We start from the raw sequence: 25,541 nt of genomic DNA, 5'->3' as shown, positions 1-25,541 counted from the left end.
GTTGAATACTATATGGGGCTGAAAACTGGACCACAATCGTGAGATGGAAATCTCTTGGGATGCGTCAACGGCAGAATGCATGGTGAACTTCTTTCGTACCGTACACAGCCAACCGTGTTGCAGACTACTCTGCAGCCAGTGGTCAATGGTTCCCCCCTCATGCTGTGCAGATGAATGCTGCCGTAAGGGCATTTACAATTGAACCAATGAATGGTGCAGATCCGGTAGTGTATATTTTGAATGAGTTGGTGTTCAAATGATCAAACACTCGTTAAAACAAGGTACAAATTACAATGTGCACGTGTCAAATAGGGGACTATACTTTAATATGTAAAATAATGACGAATCACAAGCAATTGTGTTCTACTTTACATGTTTCACCTTTTAAAAAATGGTACACATGCAAAACAAAATAGCTAACTTTTAGAAAGGAAAAAAAGTAGCAGTAATCTGCAAACATAGCACTTGATTTGACTGCTTCAGCCACTACTTTCTCAAGTATATCAACGCATTCAAACAAAATACAATTCACTCTTTTGGGTATTTTCTGTATTTTCTAACAAAACCGGGTTCTCTTCGTTTGGCCCTTGTAGCGGACTGCGACCAAGGGCGAGGAAAAAATGAAATTGTTTGTGAACCTTGAAATGCAGCTTTAGCTCCCAAGTGGCATACACATTTAAATCACAATAAACTGGTGACATTCACGGGTATCTAGATGTGCAGGGTAATTATTAAACAAGCATCAACAGACGCATAACCTTGATCTGTTACCAGCGGCATTTTTAGGGCAAGACCACACGTTTGCATGTGGCACAGCTACCAAACCTCGCGGTGACCTCTAGTGGCTTGATTTCCCGAATTTAAACGTGCATGCAATTTAGTTCTTTACAATCTATGGATATCGCAAAGCTTTCTATTATTGCATGATCGTTTTCGTGTGAGCAGATCGCTCAAACTATATTCCAAATGGCATCCGAACAGAACATTAAATTGTGTTCTTAATTCATGACTCATCGTTACAGAAGCCAAACGAAGCGACGTCTGAAATTATTTCAGAATAACAATTCTAGTTTAACGCATCATTTAATAGGATGGTTGATCTCGGATGGTACAAACGCTGGACAATTAACCAATCAGTATTACACGCCTGTAATACTTTCCTTCCGAAATTATTTATATCCATTGTAATTTTGTAGGAACCAGTATTTAACATTGACAAGCAACCAATTATGGTTATGGCCAACAACCAAACGCATATGGCAGTTAGGACTGTCCAGCAACTTAATTCAACCTTAGAAACCAGCACAATTCACAGCCCACATCTACGACATATAATAAAGGATAAGGGGGAGGGAGCGGAGTTATTATTGAGTTTATTTCAGAAACCTGCAACTGCACATTTTGGATATTACCAAAATACAGGCGGCATTTTCGTTACGTTGTCAACAAATTAATAACAATGAGCAACTACAGAAACTCATATTTACAAGTAAAAAAAATAACCACTTAACAAAAAGCACGCACACACAAGTACTTTATATGCAAAGGGACTACAGGAGCAGGCTTCAGGATAAAAATGTTCTAATCACGGCTGCGAGACTCCGTCTCCTGCGCACAAGCACGTGTCTCCACCGAGCCAGGCAGGACCGCCTCATGGTGTCTAACGAATCAAATTCCACGTCAGCAACGTCTAATAATTTTTTTAAAGGGGTCCATAAGGAGAGCGGGGCAAAAAAATTTATAACGCCATTCATCAGTGACAAAAACATCCACCCTTTGGAACGTGTTATGGCCAGATGCTGCTGTTGGGTTAAGATGCCAATGTATCAGGACTAAAAATTATCAACCCGATGTATCACAATGAACGGTTATTTGGGGCATTTTTTTTACATAAAGCGTGAAACGTCCATTATGATATGCAATTTCAGACAATGAAAAATCTTGAAATGTTTATTTTACAGTAGAATTATGAGCCATAAATGGGCCCATGCAGTATAGCTAAAAACCAGTCAGGATAACCATTTTTTCCCAATATATTCTAAAAGGCACAAATCAATTGAGGCCCTAAGCTTAAATATGGAAAGAGGTTCCCTCCCCCCTTTGGGACTTTTCTAGCAGCCAGATGGTGACAAGGGCTGCGGTGTACTCTTGGTGGTGTGGGGGGGGGCGCATTGAGTGGGATTGTGGGGTGGATGGTTTTGCGTTGGTAGAATGGTGCGTATGACTCCATGCCAGGCCCCAGCATCGTGGCACTGCCAGACCCGAGTCCCCCATCCACCCCTCTCAGTCCTGAGCGCGAGTGTGAGCGCGCAAAATGTCCATTTTATAACTTTTAGCGAAATATGGAGAAAAACATACATTAATTTCAGTTGTCAAAAGTCATCTTCTTGCCCTTGAACTCCTGGATGCCATCCTTCCTTCCTGAAAAACAATGTCAGGGATAATAGGTTTAGTTCAACTGCAGAACCCAATAAACTTAAAATTATTAAATATTTGACATCTCCCTGTTTGCAGCCCTCGGTGACATCCCAAAAAACACCCCAACGAACTCCAGGATCAAGAGCAGTCAAACCCTGCACTAGGATTTTAACTCAATACAACTACGTTAAAACCACTACTAAAGTGCCAGCTGGCTGGACGTATTACAGTAAATTAGAAACGCACATCTAAAAATGGATTGGTTCAACTACATTTCAATCGACTATAGACCAAGACCATGATATACACCAGACTTACCACTGCTACCACCACGACCACCTCTGAAGCCACCGCCTCCACGGCCCCCCCTGAAGCCACCACCACGGCCCCCACCAAATCCACCACCACCACGACCGCCAAAGCCTCCACCGCGACCACCAAAGCCTCCACCACCCCTGCCGCCAAAGCCACCACCACGGCCTCCACCACCACGGCTGGGCGTCGAGCCCTTGGGACGGGCGAAGTCCACGTAGATCTGGCTGCCGTCAATTTCCACACCCTTCATGGCGTTCAGCGCAGACTTGGCCTCGTCCGAAGAGCTGAAGTCCACATAGGCGTACCTAGAGCAGCGACAAACACACACTGGTCAACTCGGATGAAAAGGCCCTCAAAACAAACCAAAAGCAAGATATCCGTGAGCAGACACTTGGATTATAAACATCCTCCTAAAGAATGATGCATTCTAGGTTTGCTCTATGAGGAACCTTTCCAAAACAAAATGTTATGCATGTCAGATATCAGATCAATGATATGTGCAGTTATGCAACGATATGGTATATTAATGCATACCCAAGAACGCAAAAGTAAAACACGGCTAATGGGTCTGTGGCACAGCACCATGGCGGCAGACAGCCACAGGACATTAAGAAAGAGGTCCGACTGACGCTGCCGTGGTGATTTTGTGCTGAGCGTTCGTCTCCTTCTCCTGCGAAACCAGAGCTGCCATCACCAGGCAAGCGGGGTCTCCACGTGCCCAGTTACAGCCCGGTGCTCAAAAAGGAGAAGGGAAGCACACAGGTAATGACTGAATAAAGCACAAAGCTTATTCTGATTTTACTAACTAGAAGGGTGGCATGTAGTGACAATAAAGGTCCCGATTACACAGGGAATCAAGGCCCCACACACCACCAGTGGGGAAAGAGGATAAAAAGAGCAAACAGCAGTGAACACGTACCCCTTGGACTGGCCCGAGTCCCTGTCGGTGACGATACGTGCGGCCGTGGCTCCCTCAAACGAGTCCATGAGCGTGTCCTCAGAGGTGTCCTCGCCCAAGCCTCGCACGAACAGCGTGTTGGTCGCTTCACCTGCATCCCACCCAGCACAGTGTCAACCATTACCAACATGCCTGTGTACAGACGCGTGTGTGTTGATCAGCCTTTGTGGAGGCTGCTCATAATTTGCATTACTAAGCAGCTGGAAAAACTGCTCCTCCAGCAACATCAAGGTGGAGCGACGCTCAAAATGATAAAAGCAGCAAACTACATCAAGTTGGCAGTGCGGAGCAGAGGTAACTGTACATCTGCCAGCCGTTTAGTTAACCCACTACCAAGCAAGCCATTGATACTTTACGACGCTCCATTTCCCAGCATGGAGATTTACATCAATAATGACCTCCGATACTTCTCAAAGTTCAACTCAATACATTTTCTGCCAAGTTACACTCTTGTAGCCAGGGTTTCGGCACAGGGCCTCCCATGGGTAAAGGGGCTCCCTGTTTCCTGCCCTGGTCACTGCTCTTAGCCACCACTGGACAATCTCCGGTCAATGGGACTGACCGGGATCATGGCGGGCGGCTGGCTCGGAGTACACAGCTAGTTTTAGCTACACAGGCATTAAAACGCCCAAAATCTCACCAGTGCTGACAGGCCTAAACAAGCATGTTCATCAATATAGAAAGCCCAAGCCTCAGGATTTTAAAAAAGGGTCTTTTGCAATGAGATGTTTGTCCATTTCCCCTGACACGAAGCCAATAGGAGAAACCAGCCGTCATAATGTATTATAGACCACATGCCAATTTTATGGCCCAGAAGAAAATGAATCAAGTAAACTGCCATACACCATTCTATTAACAAACCTGCCCTCTGCATTGAAATATACATTTCCATTAACATTTTACAAATTATCTCCTGCATTGAGAAAGCAGTGTCCTGTGGTCCGATTGACAGCTTGTGGTCTGAAGAAGAGTGACAGCGCAATAGCCGGTGAGCGAGTTAGGATAGGACTACAACGCTGTGCGGGTTCTCACTGGGGGCGGGGGCGCCACGCGGTGTGCTGAACTCCAGGCGGATGGCACGGCCCTCCACCTCAGCACCGCTGTGCGCCTTCATCGCCGCCTTGGCATCGTCAATGCTCGCAAAGTCCACAAATGCCATCCTGCCACATCACGGGGACACATGCAAGGACCCCGGTCAAGCGGGAAGAACGCCACATCACGCCTGTTGCAGCCTACTGAATACCTCATAACACAATCGCGTTCTAAGGGAAGACATTACGCATCAGTAGCCTACCAACTGGGAAACAAGTGGAATATTTCAAGATATTTGCTTGCATCTTGGAAGGAGACGATTTCACCAACTGGACATGAGAATGACATTTAAAAACAATAAATTACTGGATCAGTACGACTAATTCTCTTTCATAAGATTCAGCTCAAACATTCACAATTTCCAGCCTTCGGCAGACTTGATGCCCTGCGATGCACTCATTTACACACAACGGAATCAGCTCAAGCACAACGGCATAATCTGCATTACACACCTTCAACCACGTGCAATGTGCACCGCATTACTAGTACACAATGCCAGCAGCAGTGCACTAAATATGGGATATTACAATGATGTTGATCAGGAGGGGGATGGATGTCACGACAGGTGTCTGTGAAGGGAGACTCACCCACGGGGTTTGCCAGTTTCGCGGTCCATTAGCACACGCACCGCCTCGGCGTTCTCAAACACCGATCGCAGAGAGTCCTCGTCCGCTTGGAAGGACAGGTTCCGCACCATGAGCGTGTTGCTCTCGGTGCCCTGTGGCTTTGCTGAGAGAGAGGATAGACACAACACCATAGTTATCGCTATGACCAAATAAGGCTTACATAAACGCGAGTGTCTGATGCAGCAAAATGTGGGTCTTTTACACAACACCATCCCTATACTGGGAAACTGGTAGTGTTGATTTAAAGTAATACAATCAACTTGGATAATGCGTTCAGGAAGTTAATTTTGATCTGTAATGAGTTGAGCACTAAAATGGCGAGCTGAGATACAACCTCAAATTCATGAACCTGCGCTTGGAGGCAAATTGCGTCCAAGCATGGAAGCCACTGGGCAACCTTTGCCACAGTAAAAAGACGTTGCTATGATAGACGTACACGTTGTGTAGACGGGGTTTCGGCACAGGGCCTCCCATGGGTAAAGGGGCTCCCTGTTTCCTGCCCCGGACATTGATCTTAGCCACCACTGGACAATCTACAGTCAAGGGTGTGAGACTGTGACTGTGGCGGGTGGCTATCTCAACAATTGTCATTTTCATCAAGTAGTTACAACGTTGTACTAGAGGTTTGTACAGGCCCTATGGCACAGCACCGACCGATTCCGTTTAACAGTGTCTGACATATGCAATGTTTAATGTACTGCGACATTGTCCCTGCAAAGTGCTCCGGAATCAACTGTGAATACATCAAACTCGTGTTGGATGCAACAGTCCAGGTACAACTGCCAAGTATGGGATTTTAATAGTTGTGTATCTTCCTTCCACTCTCCAATAACGGGGTACCCCACAGCTGGGACAGCCGTGACATTTGCATAAACTCTTGAAACGGCTACGTTACAGCGCACTGGACTACGTGACAAGTGTGCGCGTGGCTCCACGCTAGAAGGGGGGGGTTGGCGCATTGCGTTACCTCCGAAGCTGGCCTGCTGCTGCCCCGCACCCTTGTTGCTCTTATCCCCGACATAGTCGAGGAGGACCGCGCGCCCGTCCACGTCGGCACCCTGGTACTCCTTCATGGCCGCCTCGGCATCCTCCTCCGAGGGGAACTCCACGTACGCGATCCTGCGACGGGCAGCCACAAACATGCTCGATCTACTCTCCAAAGTACAAGCTATTTTTGTACATCCACTGCTGGATGACCATACATTACCACACTGGTTAGTGGGGGCTGAAGACACATTTTGCTGCATTTGCCTCTCCTACCAACATAGCCCCATACATAGGAGCCTACACTACCTCATGTTTTAGGCATGTGGTCACCCATCCAACTTCCCAGGCTCCACCCTGCTTAGCTTCCAATAAGTGACAATATTGGGTGCAACCCAGCTGAATTGACCATATGGCTTTACGACGCTCCATTTCCCAGCATGGAGATTTACATCAATAATGCGCTCTGATACTTCTCAAAGTTCAACTCAATAAATGTTCTGCCAAGTTGCACTCTTGTAGCCGGGGTTTCGGCACAGGGCATCCCATGGGTGAAAGGGGGCTCCCTGTTTCCTGCCCTGGTCGCTGCTCTTAGCCACCACTGGACAATCTCCGGTCAATGGGACTGACCGGGACTGTGGCGGGCGGCTGGCTTGGGAACAATAGTTTGTATCAACGGTCACTGGACTGTGGGTCTGTGCAGGCCCCATGACAGGATTGTTTCACATCCTGCATAACTGTAGCTGCTCAATTGTCCATAACTTATTTTGGCAGGCAGCTGGCTCAGCGAGCCAATGGGCCATGCCTACAAAACCTTGGATTACACCAATGCGTGTTACAGAGCACTGCCTAAAGTGGACTTGAATTAAAAGGTACATTATGCCCGTTCCTTACCCACGGCTCTTCCCGTTGGGGCCCAGTGGAATCCGCACTTCAACAGCTCCCTCAAAAGCCTCCGTCAGACTTTCCACCGTCGAAGTCCATGCGATGTTCTTCACAAATATAGTCTTGGCGTCACGTTCTGTAAACAAAACACATGTGGTTAACTTCCAAGAAAATGATCAAGACAAATTGTCAATAAAAAATGACCAGCTCAATAACCAGTTAAGCACTAATGGCTGAACGCAATTTGCAATCATTTTGATATCAATTACAACTAGGTACATTGGACCAACTAGCCTCCCCCATTCTGTGCCACTCCATGTCATGGTACAAAATGTGTGGAATCTGTGCAGTAATAAGTCACATTCCAATATTTAGAAGTCTCATTCGCACAGTTGCTAAGAGAAAGTCAAGAACACCACAGTATAATACCTTTCTTATCGCCAGTATCAACTTTCTGTTTTTTGGATGCAGAGGCGGTCTTGTCCTCCTCCTTCTTTCGCTTCTCTGCCTTGGCCTTGGGTGGAGGTTCTGTACAGACAGAGCAACAGCAGAAGTGCACTTTACACAACACAATTTGACTTCCACAACTCATTTGGCAATGTGCCCAAGTAATGCGTAATGGAACGACGATAACATCTGTGCTATAAATTCAATGCGGCATCCGTTGCTAAATGTGGCACAGCACCATGGCGGCAGGCAGCCACAGGACATTAAGAAAGAGGTCCGACTGACGCTGCCGTGGTGATTTTGTGCTGAGCGTTCGTCTCCTTCTCCTGCGAAACCAGAGCTGCCATCACCGGGCAAGTGGGGTCTCCACGTGCCCAGTTACAGCCCGGTGCTCAAAAAGGAGAAGGGAATAACCGAATAAAGCGCAAAGCCTATTCTGATCTGCGTAATCGGGAACTGTGGGGCTCAGTAAAAGTTCGTCCAATCCCCAGCATGGCATGCAGCTACCACATGGTTGATACACAAGTTACCCAAAAAAATTGTTAAATATTAAAGCTTCAATGATTTAGCTATTTTTGTACCACTGCAGTATTTAACTCACCATCGGCATCTTCGTCATCCTCTTCATCGTCGTCATCCTCATCATCATCCTCCTCTTCCTCAGACTCTTCCTTTGCCTTAGCACCCTTGGCTTTAGGCGCAGGGGTCACGTCCATCTCCTCCTCGGACTCCTCCTCCGAATCATCTTCATCCTCCTCGTCGTCATCGGATTCTACCGGCTTGCCCTTTGCTGGGGTGGCCTTAGCTGGGGTGGCCTTGCCGGGAGTGGCCTTGCCAGGAGTGGCCTTGGCAGCAGCTACTGCTTTCTTGGCCACTGGCTTCTCATCTTCTTCATCATCTGTGCAAGAGGCACAAAGGTCATACCCATCAGGACCCCGAAGTAACTCTTGGCACAGCTACACGAGTAAAGAGTTTATAAATTAATTACTTGCACTATTCATATTTTAGAATACTTTCTAACGCAGTTATTTGTGACCAGAACCATCAACTCACTCCTTACAAGAACTTGGCTCTATTTCGGGGAAGTGTATTTTTTGGAATGTAAATTCAACAAAATACCACCTCTTACTTTCATTAAAACACCACAATACAGGCCAACAGTAAAGCCAACGTAATGCATGAACATCAAGGGTGAGAATAAAGATGCCAAAAGATGCATGCCACGGTCCACCATTTCAGATAGAAGTTCAATGCTTACATTAACCTTGCACGCCATCTAGTGGACAAAGGTAACAGCACAAGCCAAAATTTAGGCGCCATTGCAAAATGTCTTCAACTGCAAGTCCCATATCTTCCTATCCCCCTCTGCACCGATGAGGAATTGCAGTGTTAAGCAAAGTATTCAGCAGTTATTCTACTGCAGTCACACAAATTAAGAATGGCCAACCAGAGATTGTCATGCCCTCCCTTTGCGTGCATTAAGTCGAAACCATCTTTACAAGGCATGTGCGTGCATGCATATACATCTGAAGGCTTGGAACGCACAAAATGGTGTAGTTGGTGCAAGGCTGAGCAGAGATGCATAGACTTGCAAATGGACTGATTGCATGCGCATAACTACCTTCAGAGTCCTCATCTTCGTCATCAGCTGGTGCTTTCTTGGCAGGTGTTGCTTTGGCAGGAGTGGCCTTTGCGGGAGTGGCCTTGGCTGCTGTTTTAGCAGGCGTCTTCTTTGGTGGCGGTGGTGCCTCCTCCTCAGATTCCTCATCATCATCCTCCTCCTCCTCATCTGCGGGTGCATATAGGTTGTCAATGGCAGACCAGTCAACAGTAAATGGCCACTACCGTGGAAAAAAGGCACCAATGATGCGAGTACTTTAAGTAAATTCCTAAGGAAGGTGTGATGTCAGATATGCTGATGCACTCATAGCGGGGGAGCATTAACTCTTGCACACTTACCAGACTCCTCTTCGGAGCTCTCGGCCTTCTTGGGTGCAGCCTTCTTGGCAGCCGGCTTGTTGTTTGCCACGGCCTTGCTGTTGGCAGCAGGCTTGCCCTTCTTGGCAGGAACCACCTGAAAGAGCAAGTCATAAAAACACACATCTAATGGTTCTGCCTCCTTGTTATCAGTTCTATTCATCATTTCAAGTGCACGTCAAATTGCCCACTGTAATTACATCACCATTCTTTATGCAATTCCCTTTTGTTAATGCACAAATGAAACCCTCCCCACACAATGCCCTTCACGGAGATTGTTTGATCATTGTAAACCATGCTAGTAAACAGGTTCTAGATATGGGGGTTCACAGGAGCAGTTCATACATCATTTACCACTGACACCAGGAATTTGAACGATTGCTACCAAACAGGCCTCAGCTATGGGAAACGAAAAATAACTTGAGCCAGCAGTGCTCAAAACACCAAATAGATTGGGATTAACATAATTAATTGTGCAATAGCCACAAAGTGATACGTACCACCTCCTCCTCGCTGTCGTCCTCAGACGCCTGCTTCACCGTCACCTTGGCTGCAGCCTTTTTCGGCAGAGGTGTTGCCTTCTTCACAGGGACCTGCACAGCGCAGTGATTTTGTTTGTCAAGGTCGCATTGGTCGTGCTAAAATGTCTGCATATATCAAACCTAGCACCGTCAGTGTAAGAATCGACTAATTGATCAACTCAACCGCTACAAGGTTACATGTTAATGTATAGACAGGCCAGCTTGGTGGCACGGTCACGTGGGCAGCACTTTCACATTTGTGAATGGTAAGCAGGCACATCAGTAAGTTCCATCATCAATAGTCAGAATTAAGTCCCTTGAACTACTCATCACACGTGCCTCCAATTCGATTTGCAATATACCACCCTGTGTATACTGCACAAGCAGCCAATATGAATTGCCCATGTGATTTAACACCAAAAATGCTAGGTAGGAAATACAAATGCGGAAAATATTACATCTCAAAAGAACACTTACAATCCATTTCACCAACAATGCACCAAGGCTTACATTCATTCGGTTAACTTAAAAAAACTTTAAATGCAATTTAACACAGACAACTCAAGCTGTGGCATAGGGCTGCTTCCACGTGGGCTCTTACCTCTGGCTCGGAGTCATCCTCCTCCTCGCTCGACTCATCCACCTGTTTGGGCGGAGGTGGCGCCTTCTTCTGAGGTTTGCCATTCTTCACAGCAGTTGCCTGCAAGGCACACGCGCGTAACGGCGGTTAAGTCACTCATTCTACAGGGATGGAACCCCCAGTTATTGGGGACACTATGGGGGACGTACGCTGGGAAAGAAGCCAACGTAGGTGTCTAAATGCAAGTCCCACGTGTCCCTCCCATGCGCCTCAAACAAATTTAAAGCATCTTCTCGGTTCTTTCGGTAAAGTCACGTAGAAGGGAAATAATAAGATAATAAGTAATACATAACAAAATACAATGTTTTTTTATGTATTATTCTTTTATTTCCCTTCTACGTGACTTTACCGAAAGAAACAAGATGAATGCCTACAGTTACGAAAGTTTGAAATCGAAAAATTTAAAGCAGTATAGTATTTCGGCGATTAGTCACTGTTACAACCGCGTTAAAGAATTGTTACTGTATTCCAAACAATTTACTCTTAAAATAAACAGGCAAGTGCAAATAACGTATTTTTGTGAATGTCAAGTAAAAAAAATAAAAGTTAAGCATCTAGCAACATAAATTTAACTTCAGGCAACTTAACCAGGCCAAAATAGTTTGCCCGTACATAAACTAAAAAAATTAAAGGCTAAACAGTTTTTCGTAAAAACTAAACTTTTTTTACAAAAAAAAAATCTAATATTAGTCTTGCTTTTTAGTTTAAAATTAGTAAATACTTATACTGTTAAAACTATACTTGAAAGGTTATCGGCTTTCATGAATGAATACATAGAGGTACAGTACACTTAGCGAGCACATGTTTCGCCAATGCACTGTACAAGCACGTGGCCAAAAAAGTCCAACTTGCGTTAAAACTGCACGAACAGTACAAAGTATCTCCAAAGACAAGCACTAACAATATTTATCAAGCAAGTTCATTAAAAATGTCAGTTACTTAAGATTTAAGCGCTAAAAAGTCTAAGTTCGCAACCGATAACGTGGTGGGGGTCTTCTCCCGTAAGCCGCCATTTGCTCTGCACGTGTTCTTCCAGGGGGGCCGTGCTCGCCACGTGTCCGCCACGCCGCTCATATTTCAACCCCGTTATGTCTAAACTAGCGCCGTAAAGCCAAAAACCAAGGCCGATAACCGTACAAATCGAGCAAATCATCAGCCCCGTCAATGTAGCGTTCGTGTGCCATTACACCGCCACGTGTCCCAGGATCCGAACCCGCGTTGAGGCCTCACCCACGTGGGGGGACGGGGGGGGTTAGCGCTTAAACGTCGCGAACAGCACAGCCGACGGCTCAAGCCACGTCTAGCACTCTGCAACTGCGCGTGAACAAGAACTCGCTGCGAGGCCGCGTTCAATCAACACGGAGCGAGCGTCGCGATTTCACTTCGCTTGCGCGATGCAGGCCTAGGCCTACCCCCCTCCCAGCCACTCCACCCTTGCCGCCACGCATCAAACTTCCCAACGCCGCCGCCACGACCGAGCACGCGAATACAACGAAAACGTAACAAAACACAACGTCGAACAATTAACATTCATCCCGGCAAACGCGACAGTCTTGAGAGTCGAACGAAGGCTCCTTTCGTTTGCGCGAAAACAGAAATGGCGGCAATGGCGTCCGTCCGCCCCCCCTCCCCTCGCGGTAGCCCCGCGTCTCTCCGCTCTTCTTCTACAGCAGCAGCACAGCTGCACAGCGGACATCTCACCTTGGCTGCCTTCACCATGTTGGAAGTATTGTGTTGAAGAAGACGACGGGAGAGTTATTCTCTGGGTCTCTTGTGTGGAGGGGAGCGTTGACTAAACGCGCCTACTGCTTCGAGTGCGGGGGGAAAGGAGAGCGTCAGTCCACGTGACGGCCTTATAAAGGGGCGGGTGCAGCAGACGACGATGCGTGATTACGTCACGGGCAGAATTCAACCAATCACAAGCGCGTTGCCTGAGAAAGAGGTGACGTCACCGGGCGTGCGTAATGACGTAGGCAGGCGATTACGTACGGATTTTTTTTTTTACGCGCGCGCCAAACGGATGCGTTCGCAGGGGAAAGCGTGCTGCGTGATGACGTCACGTAGTTTTGCGGCAATGGAAATCGGTGGAAAAGTTACGACGTGGTTACGTCACGCGTGCGTAATGACGTCGCCATATATTAGCTTAGCTGTTTTACGCGGGAAAGCCCATTATGAATAATACAGGGTTTTTTGGGTTACATCACGTAAATATACTGTATTATGTAGAAATATACATATGTGACTTTACCGAAAGAACCAATAAGTATAGCAATTCCTGCAGAAAGTAAAACAAAATAAATTGTGATTTAAATAAAACAAAATAAATTGTGATTTAATTTAAATAAAACAAAATAAATTGCGATTTCATTTATTTTTTATTTATTTTATTTTATACCCACGTGACTTTACCGAATGATCCAAAGAGTAATATTCAGTATATCGATACACCGATTATTGCTGAAATAACAGCAACAGCACTTGCCCCGAAAGTACTGTTAAGGCGCATATATACGGCGGGATCTTAGTCTTAGATCCATCAGCTGTGTCGGGTTTCAATTGATTCAGTGCTGGTGAACTGGCGATCAAACCCACTCTTTACCTTATCAGTGCCCTATCTTATTATCTATCTATCTAATTATCTATCTTGTTACAGACCAATGCAGACCTTATTGGTCACCCCGTGCCCCTTATACATCTCAACGTTCATCCTACAAAGTTCCATCACAAGGGAGAAACACAAAAAATGATGTTGCAAAAAAAAAAGATTTATGTATTAATTTTGATCATTGGTGTCAATTATACTGCTTATGCTATGCTGTATGTTGGCATTGCATGCTGATGCTTGCTTGATATGTATGGGTTGACATCTATGCTTTACGATGTGCGGAGAGATGAACATATGAAGCAGACACTACTTATTTACTATATTTAAATGTCTCCACAACAACGCTTACGGTTATGTTTCCTTCTACTTATATGACTTAATTTTTCATCCTAACACCTATAGCGTCCCGGCGTAGAAGATACGGGGTGTTGAGGATGCCATTGATTAATATCGACAATCATCAGCTACGCACTGCTAGATGAAGAAATGTCTTTTAACCAAGTCCGAAGAATTGTAAGTGCATATAAGAATGTTTTAACATTTCTGGCAATAAAACAGTTGTGTCAAGATGTTCCAACACAAAACAGAAACCTTGTGCAAGGAATCATGTCTGCATTGACCACAACAATATTGTGGTGAACATGCCAACAAAAACATGCGCTGGTAATATTTGATGCATTGTCTTTAAAACGGATTGGTCTACACCAGAGGCAACCTACTTTAGGGCCTTAGTCTCACTGCCAGTATTAGACCAAATAACCCCTAAGTGGAGATGGAGCGATTAAATGAGCTCGTGTTAGTTGAAGCAGGGTGGATTAGGGCATCGTAAGGCCGTGGGACGATGGGGGAACACCTTCATCCAGCAGTGGATTGGCCATGGCTGATAATGAGCACCTATTAAACAAGTCTGGTCGCTTAGCAAATTTAAAGTCCCCTTTTAATGGAAACCTTGTCGATAGTTTTGTTGTTAAGCAAATATATATATCCCCCATGGGGTTCATTGTTTAATTAAATTACCATATAGTATCTTACCTGAGTAAAAGAAAGGGGGAAAAAACTCTTTTACTTGCAAATGTATTTGTTTTCAGAGTGTTACTTCATACGAAACAGCTGCTGCTGGGGTGGCCAGCTATAGATAGGGACATTGTACGGCGCGCAACAGCTGTGAAGGAGATTAAAAGACACCTCCGATTACCCAAAGCCACCCTAACCAGCCTGCTTAAATATGGCCAAACTCCGACATGGCATGGAGAGATATCTTCATGCAGCAGTTGATTGACACAGGACTATCATTTGTTATTATATCGTAAATATTATTTTTAATTTTACCATGTAAGGCCCCCTGAGCTATATAGCTTTTTTCAGAAGTGACCTGGCCACAAATAATAGCTGAACAAAGTGGTTTATCACGTGGAAATGTATAGCAGCCAAATACTCTAAACGCGTGGTGATGTTGATTCTCAATGTGGGGAAAGAGACACCGCAAACTCCAAATATGCAGCAAGCGTCAGGGTCGGGATCAAACCCATGCCCTTCCTGTATACCAGGCGAGGCAGTTAACATCTCGCCCCAACAATCAATTTATAGTACTGTATTGTAAAACGCAAAACAAATTTGGTCAATGGGCCTTCTTTAATAATATATACTGTTGACATACTGCATACTGTAATTCAAACACATTTACAGTCTTTTATATACATCCTGTATACAAAACAGAGCATAATACATACCTAGCTATTACTATCACTCTGCATGTTTACACGGCTATTATAAAGCAAAGGGTAATTGCATATACATAATTACGTCGTTTTCTTTATTGCATCCATAATAATGTCTGGATAATGTGTTTTAGCATATTACACATTCTTTGTGAAAAATCTGAGCAATGTATCATCTTTCATGGTAAATAACAGAGGTAATGCGATAATAAATGATCATGCTTACTCAAAATGCATAAGTAGATTTAAATTGTTAAATAACATTCACCCAACATGTATCATGCCACAGCAGGAATTTATTATATACACTGCATTATGGAAACCATATACGGTATGCAATATAAGTGTACGGTGTATTGTGCACATGCTACAAGGCCTTATTGCCGTATATTTATTCATTTGCATGGGTCGGATAACCACAGGCACATTGTAAGGGTTCATTCCTATTCATAGCCATACATCTACACGACAATTCTTTAGCCCACAATCCCACAGCCAACTCTATCATGTAAACATCCCAAATTAATCGTATTATTGTACAATATCTTAATAATGTGCTCATCAGGTTATATCAAAACGTGGAGGTTTAATACGCCGTATAATATTCGGGATATCAGTGGTGCTTGAAAGGCTGTGAATTTATGTGTGGCTGCAAGTGTATTTCTGCATGGAATGCGGATTTTAACAGCATTGACGAGTCCTCACTTCGCTGTGTCAATAAAATGGCCTCTCTCATAATTGCTTGGAAGCTCATACAATATTTACGAATCGCAACTACATGACAATCTCTCAAAGATGCAATAATTCTGGAAAGTTGTTTAAAAAAAGAGAGCATCAATAGAGCAAGGGTTTACTTATTGGAAGACTGAGCCCATTCTGGCCCTTGCCCCTTCCGATATAACTTAAGAATTGTATACAACTCTTTAAAGTGGGATAATGTATATGATAGGCAGGCTACCACTGCATTTAATCTCACACACAAGTGCTATGTATGTTACGCTTACAGTATATGTGCACTAACTTACTCATGAAACCAGTAACCGTGTCCGAGCAAAATAACAAACGACCTTTAACAGTTAAAACAAATGCCTTCATTGCCACTGCTTGCATAAACACGGTTGGAAGCACAGAGCACGTGGTGCTGTAATTCCTGAATTGAATGTGCTTTCAGAGGGATTAACCTTATCACTGATGGTAATGTCATGAATACATAAGAATAGAAATGCCTTTGCAGTGATGGGGAAATAATGTCCTTGAAACCAAATAATCCAATGAGTTACCTCGACTCTTGTTAAAGAGGGTCCTGCAATGGGATGTTTCAACTTTCTCCATTTTTAAGCCGTTACTACAGGCAGGCCAATTCAGTGGGGGTTTTTTTTTTATTAACTGGGAGTACCCAGAAAAAGCCACGTGGTTGATCACTTGACAATTACATCTGAACCCATGCAGATGCTTCAGGAGAAGTTAGTAAAGTTACACTAACTTAAATAGTATTACAAATTTGGTTTACAGTGATTACCCAAAGCCTCTTTAGCAAAGAATGATGATGATGATAAATGGGAAAATATATCACAAATTACATGTTCTCATATTGCGCTGTGTACATATCTTGGTGTTCGTTCAACAGGGAGAGAGTCCTGCCTAGGCACCTCATCAAACCGTTAGCGCCTGTTACGACGCGCTCTAAGCTCACAAATCGTTCAATAGAAAATCGCCCTGGAGCTCTCTGGTTCTCTGCATCCTCCAACCCCTGCATCCGAATAACAGCTTCCATTGCATAGTGAGTGTGGTGTCTTGCTGCCAGAAAGCTAGGTAAGGATCAGCACACCTGTAACAATGGCAACACAGTTCATCCATGCTGACAGCCTTCCCCTAACACAACCCCTCTTGGGGGGGAACGCCGTTGTGACATGTAGCATGCATACTTTGTGACCAGGGCATGATATCAGTAAATAATAGTCAACCTGGTGTATATGTGAGTACTATCATTATGACTGTCCGTCGTGGAGATGTGTTCACACAATATTATTGTATATGAAAAATGTGGCATTTTTTAAATATACAACAATTGTGGCACATTTTTACTGCTTTACGTGTATATGAAAAAGTACACTGTATATGCAGTAACTGCATAGGTGCACAACTTTCTATATCTTGCATACATGTCTATACAGCACTGTGTGTGTGTTCACAGAGAAGGGCAATGTGATATGATTCACAAAAGCAGGCGTTGCTGTACCAGCCGCTATTGTTGTCGGTGTGTAACTTCCCACTACTGGGTAAAGGCCTCCCTCATTGTCGTTCATTATGGTATACCAGCGACATGACCCAAATCACAAATTAAAAAATTATTTGTAAAAAAAAATGGAGACACGTGTAACAGTCCATTCCCTGCATAGCTGCTTCGTCCCCGTTACGGGACATTGTTTCGCACGAGGAAACTAAGGGTCCATGTCGATCCCAAGTCTTCATTACAGCAGGGGGCGGGCGGGGGGTGAACGCCACTCCTGTTCACGGACTTATGTGCGGCTCTCGCGCTTGCTTTCCGGCTTGTTTCCCAGGATGTTGTCGATTTCGGCGACAATGAGGGGGTTCAACTTGGGCAGCACCTGCAGCACACCCACAGACCGACACGGGGCGCCTTCGTCACAGCGCCGGCAGCTCGGAGGGTCTCTTTCAGGAAAGGGGCAATTGCAGCTTGGGCACAGCCCATTTTTAAATGCCAAACAATGCCCATCCACTGATGATACATCGAGTTACGTGCATTGTTGATGCATGTGGTGAGCAGCAAAAGGCAGTGGGCAACACAAGACAAACAAAATCAATTGTTTTACTGTATTTCTATGCTCCAACACCTATGGTCCCCACCTTCACCATCTCGCACTGACCAGATTGGTGAAATATTCAACTTGACTAATTTTTACTTAAAATTTTACCAGGTAAGGTCCACTGAGCTATACGGCTCTTTTTCAGAAGCAACCTGGTCAGAAATGATAGCTCAACGAAGTGGCTTATCACGTGGAAATTTATAGCAGCCAAATACTCTAAACGCATGTTTCTAAATGTGGAGGGAAAACCCGGAGGACCCGGAGAAAAATCTACGCGACCACGGGGTGAACTTGCAAACTCCAAATGTACAGGCGTCAGGGTCCTGATCGAACCCACGACCTCCGTCATACCAGGCGAGGGAGTTAACATCTCACCACCAGACCACTTTGGCGAGATGACCCGCATAATGTGGGGAGGTACTCATACAGCAGTAAAGTTACATGTACACATGTAATTCATCAAGTGCACTGATGAATGACTGGTTTGGTATTTCCCTGACATCCATGGAGATCTTTTCAAGCTGAACATTTGACTGTATTTTCGTTTTTTTGAACCTCATCTTGTTTGTATTGCCACATGCAATCGCGATAATATATATATATGATTTAACATTTCAAAATAGATATTTAGCAATGTATATCCGCTCGTGTCAATCCCACCTGCACGGCCCCCAGGTTCTCAAGCAGCTGCTCCACCTTGGAGGCTCCCAGCAGCACGGAGCTAACCCCGTCGCTCCTCAGGCACCAGGCTGAGAGGGTGGGGAGCAAGGCGAGAAGCGATGTGTGCACGGACATAACGGTGGGAATTGCTCAGAGCGAGCGTAGCAATCTGCAGTGGGAAATTTTATGGTACATTCTTTAGTAATTGTTTTGTGAGACGGTGACTGGGTGGCTGGCTCACAGGTCAGTGCACTTCAGCTGGCATTGCTAATACCCTGGCTTCGAATATGAGCCTGTGGCTAAACTGAATAAGATATTATTTTAGCATGATTTTGCATTACATTTCTTACAATGACTATTCAAATTCCGTTCTACACACTCAAGCGCAGTGAATAGACTGCATAACAAAACTACGTTGAATTCAGTTCTGCACTTCATTTGCGTAAATTCTTGCTGATTATTTGAGAAAACTGAGAGACGTGAAGCAGTAAAATAAGAACAGAAATTTAAGATCTTAAATACCTCAAATGTAATAATTACAATGTAAATACAAAAAAATACTGCGTAATTTCACACTTATTAGGTTTAAAGTGTAGCATTGTACACTTCATCCATCTGCTCCCTTGATATAATGTATTGCACAGCAGGTAATGTAATTGGTTATGGGTCTCCCCCAATGTAAGTCACAACAATGGGGACATTCTGGAGAAAGCAGGTTCCCCACGCTTTTCCTGTGGGTGTGTGTCACACGTTTTTATAATGTAAATTTATTATAATTAGGAATCTGCTTAAGGTAACACAGAACAGTTGTAAAAAATGTGTACATATTCAGCCAAATATTGCCTTCTTGACTCGTAAACATCAAAACATGATAATGATGCATATCATTATCATCATCAGAGTTGTTTCTTTTTGTTTGCATTTTGACTGCTTGTGTTGTGGTTATTACAAACATGATGTCTTGTATAAAGGTGTCAGTTTTTGTACCAGTTTAAAGGGTAAAAACCTATTACTCTATATTGCCACTGGTAAAGGAGGTCTCATAGTGTAAATGCTTATCCCAGAGCTCTCAATACTCTAATAGTGCGCTTTCTTTGAGTTGTACGCCTTTTGGCGTCATCTGGTCCAACACCAATGGAAACTAGGCTCTAAGAAAAGCTGTCTCGGGTGTGAACCAATCAACTTTAAGGACAGTGCATATCATTATCATCATCAGAGTTGTTTCTTTTTGTTTGCATTTTGACTGCTTGTATTGTGGTTATTGCAGACATGATGCCTTGTATAAAGGTGTCAGTTTTTGTACCAGTTGAAAGGGTAAAACCCTATTACTATACATTGCCACTGGTAAAGGAGGTCTCATAGTGTAAATGCTTACCCCGAGCTCTCAATACTCTGATAGTGCGCTGTCTTTGAGTTGTACGCCTTTTGGTGTCATCTGGTCCAACACCAATGGAAACTAGGCTCTAAGAAAAGCTGTCTCGGGTGTGAACCAATCAACTTCAAGGACAGTGCATATCATTATCATCATCAGAGTTGTTTCTTTTTGTTTGCATTTTGACTGCTTGTATTGTGGTTATTGCAAACATGATGCCTTGTATAAAGGTGTCAGTTTTTGTACCAGTTGAAAGGGTAAAACCCTATTACTATCCAAACATGAGTTGAGTCTCACCGATGGCGAGCTGTGGCAGCGTGCACTCGAGCTGCTCGGTGAGGGTGTGGAGCTCCTTGAGCTGGCCCTGCTGCCGACGGCCCTCCTCGCTGTGCACGCGCTCCTTCAGCCACTGGTAGCCCTGGCACACACAAAGACAAAGATCCCCCCCCCGTATAGCCTTAACATATTGTTGGGGCAAGTGCTGTTAGCGAGCACCCATGAAGGCTGGTACGGCACACGAAGGGGGTGAGCGGTCAACACCACGGCCGGCCGCCTTTGTCTTCCCAGTGGCGATGTTTACACACCGTACTAGGGACTGATTTGAGGCTGAGTCGACCTAGGGGAGGCCCAGGAACAGTTCAGATAATCGTCACTGTTATTGGCTGTGAGCGGGAATGGAATTCGGGTCGCCGGGCTCGTAGCGCAGTGCGCTAACCGCTACCGTACACATCATCACCATCAGCATCATCATGGATAAAAAAAAAAGCCGTGTGCGCCGCGAATGATCAAATAAAATTTAGACTTTTGTGACTGCAGGAATTCATATTCTAGATCGAAAAATAATAATAAAAGTGAATACTTTTTTGTTAAATAATAAAAAAAAACTCGTGTAGACTGTAGCCTGGAGTGAGTGTACACTCACTCCGATTAAGAGTGAGTGTACTGGCAATCTATAATATAGATTGTCACTCCGATTAAGAACGAGGCTTCAGTCTACATCAGTGTTTTTTTTTGTTATTTTATTCTTTTTTTATTTTAGTTAAAAAAAAATATTAACTTTATTTTATTATTATTATATCTACGTGACTTTACCGAAAGAACCAAAGAAAATGATCAAATTACCCGAAATGTACCCGATCTCATCAGCTCTTGGAAGCTCAGCAGGTTTGAGCTTGGACAGTTGCTTGGTGGGCGACCACCATGAATGTCAAGGTACCGTAGGCTGCTGCGGGGCTACGTTGTGGGCAGCAGACAGCAGTGGAGCAAAATCCATTGCTGTACTATATTGTATTCTAGGATCTTTCGGTAAAGTCACGTAAAAGGGAAATAATAAAATAATAAAAATATAACAATTAAATTCTCACGACGTTTCGATCGCAACACAAGCAATCATCATCAGGTGTGAAAAACACAGCAATACATTTTAAGAAAATACTGGCGGTTTTCACATCTGATGATGATTGCTTGTGTTGCAATCGAAACGTCGTGAGAATTGAATAGTTTATTGATATTATTTAATTATTTCCCTTCTACGTGACTTTACCGAAAGAACCAAGAATATGAATCCCTGCAGTCACGAAAGCTTTAAATCGTACTAGATTTTGTTCCAACGTCCGTGCTTTCCGCCTTCCACCAACCCGCACCGGCCGGCACGATGAAATATGGTAAATTAACACGGCGCGGGGAGGCCCTCATCCAGCAGTGGATTGACAAAAAATGGCTATACAAGTCTCTCATTACAGGTCTCTAGTTTCATTAAAAAAAGGTATATTTTACAGGACTGGTGAACTGAATTTGACAGTACAGACATAAGTGGAACTAAATGTAAAAAGTATTAATATATGTGTGCAAGCCCTCTAATCATTGGGGGGGGGGGGCTGGGGGGGCTGAGGGGGGCTGAGGTCCCCCCCCTCTAAATTATTACAGCCAATCCAGTGATCCGTGTCGCAACCTTTCCTCATACACATAGGGGGTGGCGGCCAGAGCAGAATGCACGATAAACAAGAGCAGTTCGTATTGCGACCCGTTCTGTTTAACGTTGGAACATTTTCTAAAAATTTGCTTAACACTGTGTTGTCCCCCCATCCCCTTAGTTTGTATTCCCTTTAAACAGGCTCACGCCGCTAGGCAGAAGCGTGCCATCGAATTAGAGAGCGAACAATGACATTAATTCAGGCCCGGATTAACTTCGGGGCAGTTGACGCAGCTGTTACGTACGTATGTATGTTGAACTTATTTTGCACCGTAAGTAGCCAACCGCACTAACCGGAGGTGTGGGAGAAGGACAACAAACTCAACACAAAAAGCAGTTCTAAAGAAATAAGTTTTCAAACTAAATTTAAAAGTGCATATCTCCAGCGGCTTCCTAATATCGAAAGGAAGAGCATTCCAGACGGCCGCAGAAGCGCATCTGAAAGCGCACGATGCGGCGACCGCCTTGTTCAATGGCCATCCAAAAGCCGCTGCGAGGTTGACCGGGGTTCACGTGATGGTTTATGCTCCTTGACGAGATCAGCAAGGTATTGTGGTTCATTTGCGGCAAGCACTTTGTGTGTAATGATGACTGTGAGCCCGTGGCTGTTTGGCGAGGGGACGCACTCCCGTTAGGTCTATGCACACGCGTGTGCACGTGGTGGGTGTACGTGTGATGCTGCTGCCACTGTTGCTGGTACAGTCACCTTCAGCCCTGCTCGGCAGGAGTTTGGGATCCCGTCTTCGTACTTCCCAGTCAGGAGCCCACACGCCAACGGGGACCATGTCATGGCACCCACGCCTGTGCCACACACACACAAAGACATATGAACCTCATGCAAACTAACGATGGCTATACAGGGTGCTTAAAAAAATTGTAACACTTCTGAGAATTTGCAACAATACCACAAGAAATGTGCCTCCGGGCTCTGGAGACCACCTGAAGAAGATTTCAGGCACGCGTTGACAATGATGGCGAACAAGTAGAGACTCTTTGAATTTTTGAAGCTATTAACATACTTTTGTTATCATGTTACAGTGTATTATCCGTTTTTTTTCACTAAAACGATAGTCCCATGTAAGTGTTAAACATTTTTTGAAGCACCCTGTACTTTACAGATGATTCACAACAAGGATGAAACCGTATACATATATCACATTGTCCGACCACTGCTGCCTCAAAATAATATGACCATAAGTGTGTCTGTTTTGAATAGGTGTTCTAAAACAAGGCTGTGTGCATGTACTATATGAGTAGTATTGTCAGAATCTTTATTTATCCCGGAGAAATCGGATGAGCTGTAAAGTTATTCTTTTTTTTCAGATGTCCACTAAGGGCAGATCAGCAAGTTACAACAACAAACAATGCAAACAAATATTGTATTGTGATGTTACTTGAAATGCAGGGTGTGATGGGAGGACCGATCCAATAGAAAAGAAGTTCAACCCCCCAAGTTAAAGAATGACCCACAGAAGCGGACATCACAGAACTATGCATCTGATCTTCATAGTAGGGGGCAAGACCTTCCCAGAAGTTTAACACGTAGGTTTTCGCGATAAATATAATCCATAATAGAGGTTTTTTGGGTTAGATGGAGTAAATATATAAATGTGTTGTTAAAACCCGCCACCACCCGACACAGCCAACTAGTAAGGGCTGTCACGTAAACAGAACGTGCAGTCACCTGAAAGTAAATATAGCCACTAGACTTGAGGACCACAATTTAATCGCCAGAGTGTCAGGATTTTAATTCGAGGTCTCCATGGTCAAAGTCTCCAGAATCAGAACATTTATTTATACCGGAGGAATCCGATGAGCTATAAAGCTCTTTTTTCCATAAGATGTCCAGTAAAGCAGCAGTCAGTCACCCGGCCACCTCAGCTGTCCATGAAATGTTAACTGATAATCATAATAATGATCGTAAATGTAGGCCCTCCTGGCACAGGGAGGTCTCTCACCGATCTTGTGGTAGAGCTCTGGCAGCTGCATCTCCACTTTGTCGCGCTGGAAGAGGTGGTACTCGGCCTGCTCGCACACCGGTGGCACCAGGTTGAACTGACGCGCCACCGAGTAGGCCTCCTGCAAGAATCGGAATCTTTGTTTGCATTGGAGGAATGCGATGTGCTATAAAATCTCTTTGTGCACGGATGTCCAGTCAGGCCACGTGGTCAGAACGTTACAACAACAACAAACAATATCAAAATAAGAAAGAGGGTGCAGATGAAGACAATATTCACGAAGTGACGACCGCACGGGCCACCCGCTTCCCGGTGAGTTCACCCTCGTCACTATCTGGTATCTGTTTTCAATCAGCAACGATGACCATATACAACTGTGAGTGAAATCGTGCAGTCTCCTACGTCTCACCCCATGGTCCCGTGATCCCAAGGGACCACTTCCTACGTGGACACGGCTCCAGTGCTGTGTATCGAGGGGTTTTTATTGTTGACCTGCAACACCACCGACCGGCAGTAAAACATCTGTGCTCTTTTTGCACAGATGTCCAGTAGGGACGGGTCAGGATGTCACAGCAGCACACAATACGAACATACGATAGGAGTGCAAAGTGTAGGAAAGGTAATAAAATCACTAAAACAAAATACAAATCGATGTTTATTTTACCAGGTAAAGCCCATTTAACTATTCGCTTCTTTTTCAGAAGTGACCTGGCCACAAACGATGGCTTAACGAAGTGGTTTATGACGTGGAAATATAAAACAGCCAAACATTCTAAATATTCTAAACAGAGATCTCCTGTGTGACCTACACTGATTGTAGGGCCAAGTGCTGTTAACGAGTAGCACCTATGAAGGTCAGCACAGCACACGAGGGAGTTGGTGGCCAACACCACGCCCGGCCACCTTTGTCTCCCCAGTGCATACATACTACGCCAAGCACTTGTACGGAAGGCCCAGGACCAGTTCAGATATCATTTTCCACTGATGTTAACCATGGCCGGGAATTGAACCCAGGTCCCCGGGTTTGGAGTAAAATGCACTACCCACTTTCGCCACTTCCTTCTGAGCCGCCCCGACTGGGCATCAGTGAAAAAGAGCTGCATAGCTAATCGGATTATTCCAGCCTAAATAAAGATTCGAACATACACGCACCACGCACGCCAGTGTGTGCAGTGAGATACAACGCTGTACCGTGCACTAAGTCAACAGGTGTGGGTGCTCATCTCCATCAGTGATTCCGAGCCGAGCCAGCACGGAATCGGACAATTTTCCACTGGCTATGAATATTTGCCGCGCCGAACCAGAACCAAAGCGTCATATACCAGCCTCACAAGGTACGTGAAACCAGCTTGGGGCCAAGCAGGGTCAGGGATGGGGCTGATCGCAATTTAATTGCGTGTGATGTCGGTACACAGCGAGGGCACAGCGTCACCATGTCATCGACGTGCGTCTCGACTCACTGTGCATGCGACATCGGCAGCACGGCTCGGCTTCTGCAGTGGAAACACAATGTGGCGTCTCCTGAGCCGTTCGGCGCAGACCCGGCGTGGCTCGGTTGTGCGGGG

The 25,541-nt window shown here is 44.8% G+C and overlaps 2 protein-coding genes and 1 non-coding gene across 3 annotated transcripts in view; all 3 read right to left on the bottom strand.

Annotated features, from left to right (window-relative positions):
* Positions 1 to 309: 309 nt before the first annotated feature.
* LOC144728317 (uncharacterized) lies at positions 310 to 12,757 on the bottom strand. The gene is made up of 14 exons (XM_078607669.1): positions 12,565 to 12,757; positions 10,825 to 10,923; positions 10,203 to 10,295; positions 9,685 to 9,799; positions 9,347 to 9,514; positions 8,327 to 8,623; positions 7,708 to 7,806; positions 7,288 to 7,414; positions 6,377 to 6,528; positions 5,371 to 5,512; positions 4,724 to 4,851; positions 3,653 to 3,782; positions 2,737 to 3,038; positions 310 to 2,421 (listed from the first exon to the last, which is right to left on the bottom strand). The coding sequence occupies exons 1-14, from the start codon at positions 12,580 to 12,582 to the stop codon at positions 2,366 to 2,368; spliced, it is 1,926 nt and encodes a 641-aa protein (XP_078463795.1). The 5' UTR covers positions 12,583 to 12,757; the 3' UTR covers positions 310 to 2,365.
* On the bottom strand, positions 10,498 to 10,563 carry LOC144728486 (small nucleolar RNA SNORD82). Its single transcript, XR_013587525.1, has one exon. It is a non-coding gene; the product is annotated as a small nucleolar RNA SNORD82 (small nucleolar RNA).
* Positions 12,758 to 15,083: 2,326 nt separating the features above from the next.
* The window catches only part of LOC144728316 (voltage-gated potassium channel subunit beta-2-like), a 107,987-nt gene continuing 97,529 nt past the window's right edge, over positions 15,084 to 25,541 (bottom strand). The window contains exons 9-13 of the mRNA XM_078607668.1: positions 23,977 to 24,097; positions 22,725 to 22,819; positions 20,344 to 20,464; positions 18,675 to 18,763; positions 15,084 to 17,795 (exon numbers count right to left, since the gene is read on the bottom strand). Of these exons, the coding sequence (XP_078463794.1) occupies positions 17,706 to 17,795; positions 18,675 to 18,763; positions 20,344 to 20,464; positions 22,725 to 22,819; positions 23,977 to 24,097 (516 nt within the window). The 3' untranslated portion in view covers positions 15,084 to 17,705. The remainder of the gene's footprint in view (positions 17,796 to 18,674; positions 18,764 to 20,343; positions 20,465 to 22,724; positions 22,820 to 23,976; positions 24,098 to 25,541) is intronic.

This window comes from Lampetra planeri, chromosome 28, assembly GCF_965212315.1.
Source record: "Lampetra planeri chromosome 28, kcLamPlan1.2.h2, whole genome shotgun sequence".
Taxonomy (NCBI): domain Eukaryota; kingdom Metazoa; phylum Chordata; class Hyperoartia; order Petromyzontiformes; family Petromyzontidae; genus Lampetra; species Lampetra planeri.
This window is presented reverse-complemented; position numbering and strand designations above follow the sequence as displayed.

Bases quoted from the DNA above. Each gene is read 5' to 3' on its own strand.
- LOC144728317 (XM_078607669.1), bottom strand. The intron at 9,515-9,684 runs GTAAGTGTGCAA...ATGCACCCGCAG, and splicing joins GAGCTCCGAAGAGGAGTCTG to ATGAGGAGGAGGAGGATGAT. The intron at 5,513-6,376 runs GTAACGCAATGC...CCTCTCTCTCAG, and splicing joins GCAGCAGGCCAGCTTCGGAG to CAAAGCCACAGGGCACCGAG.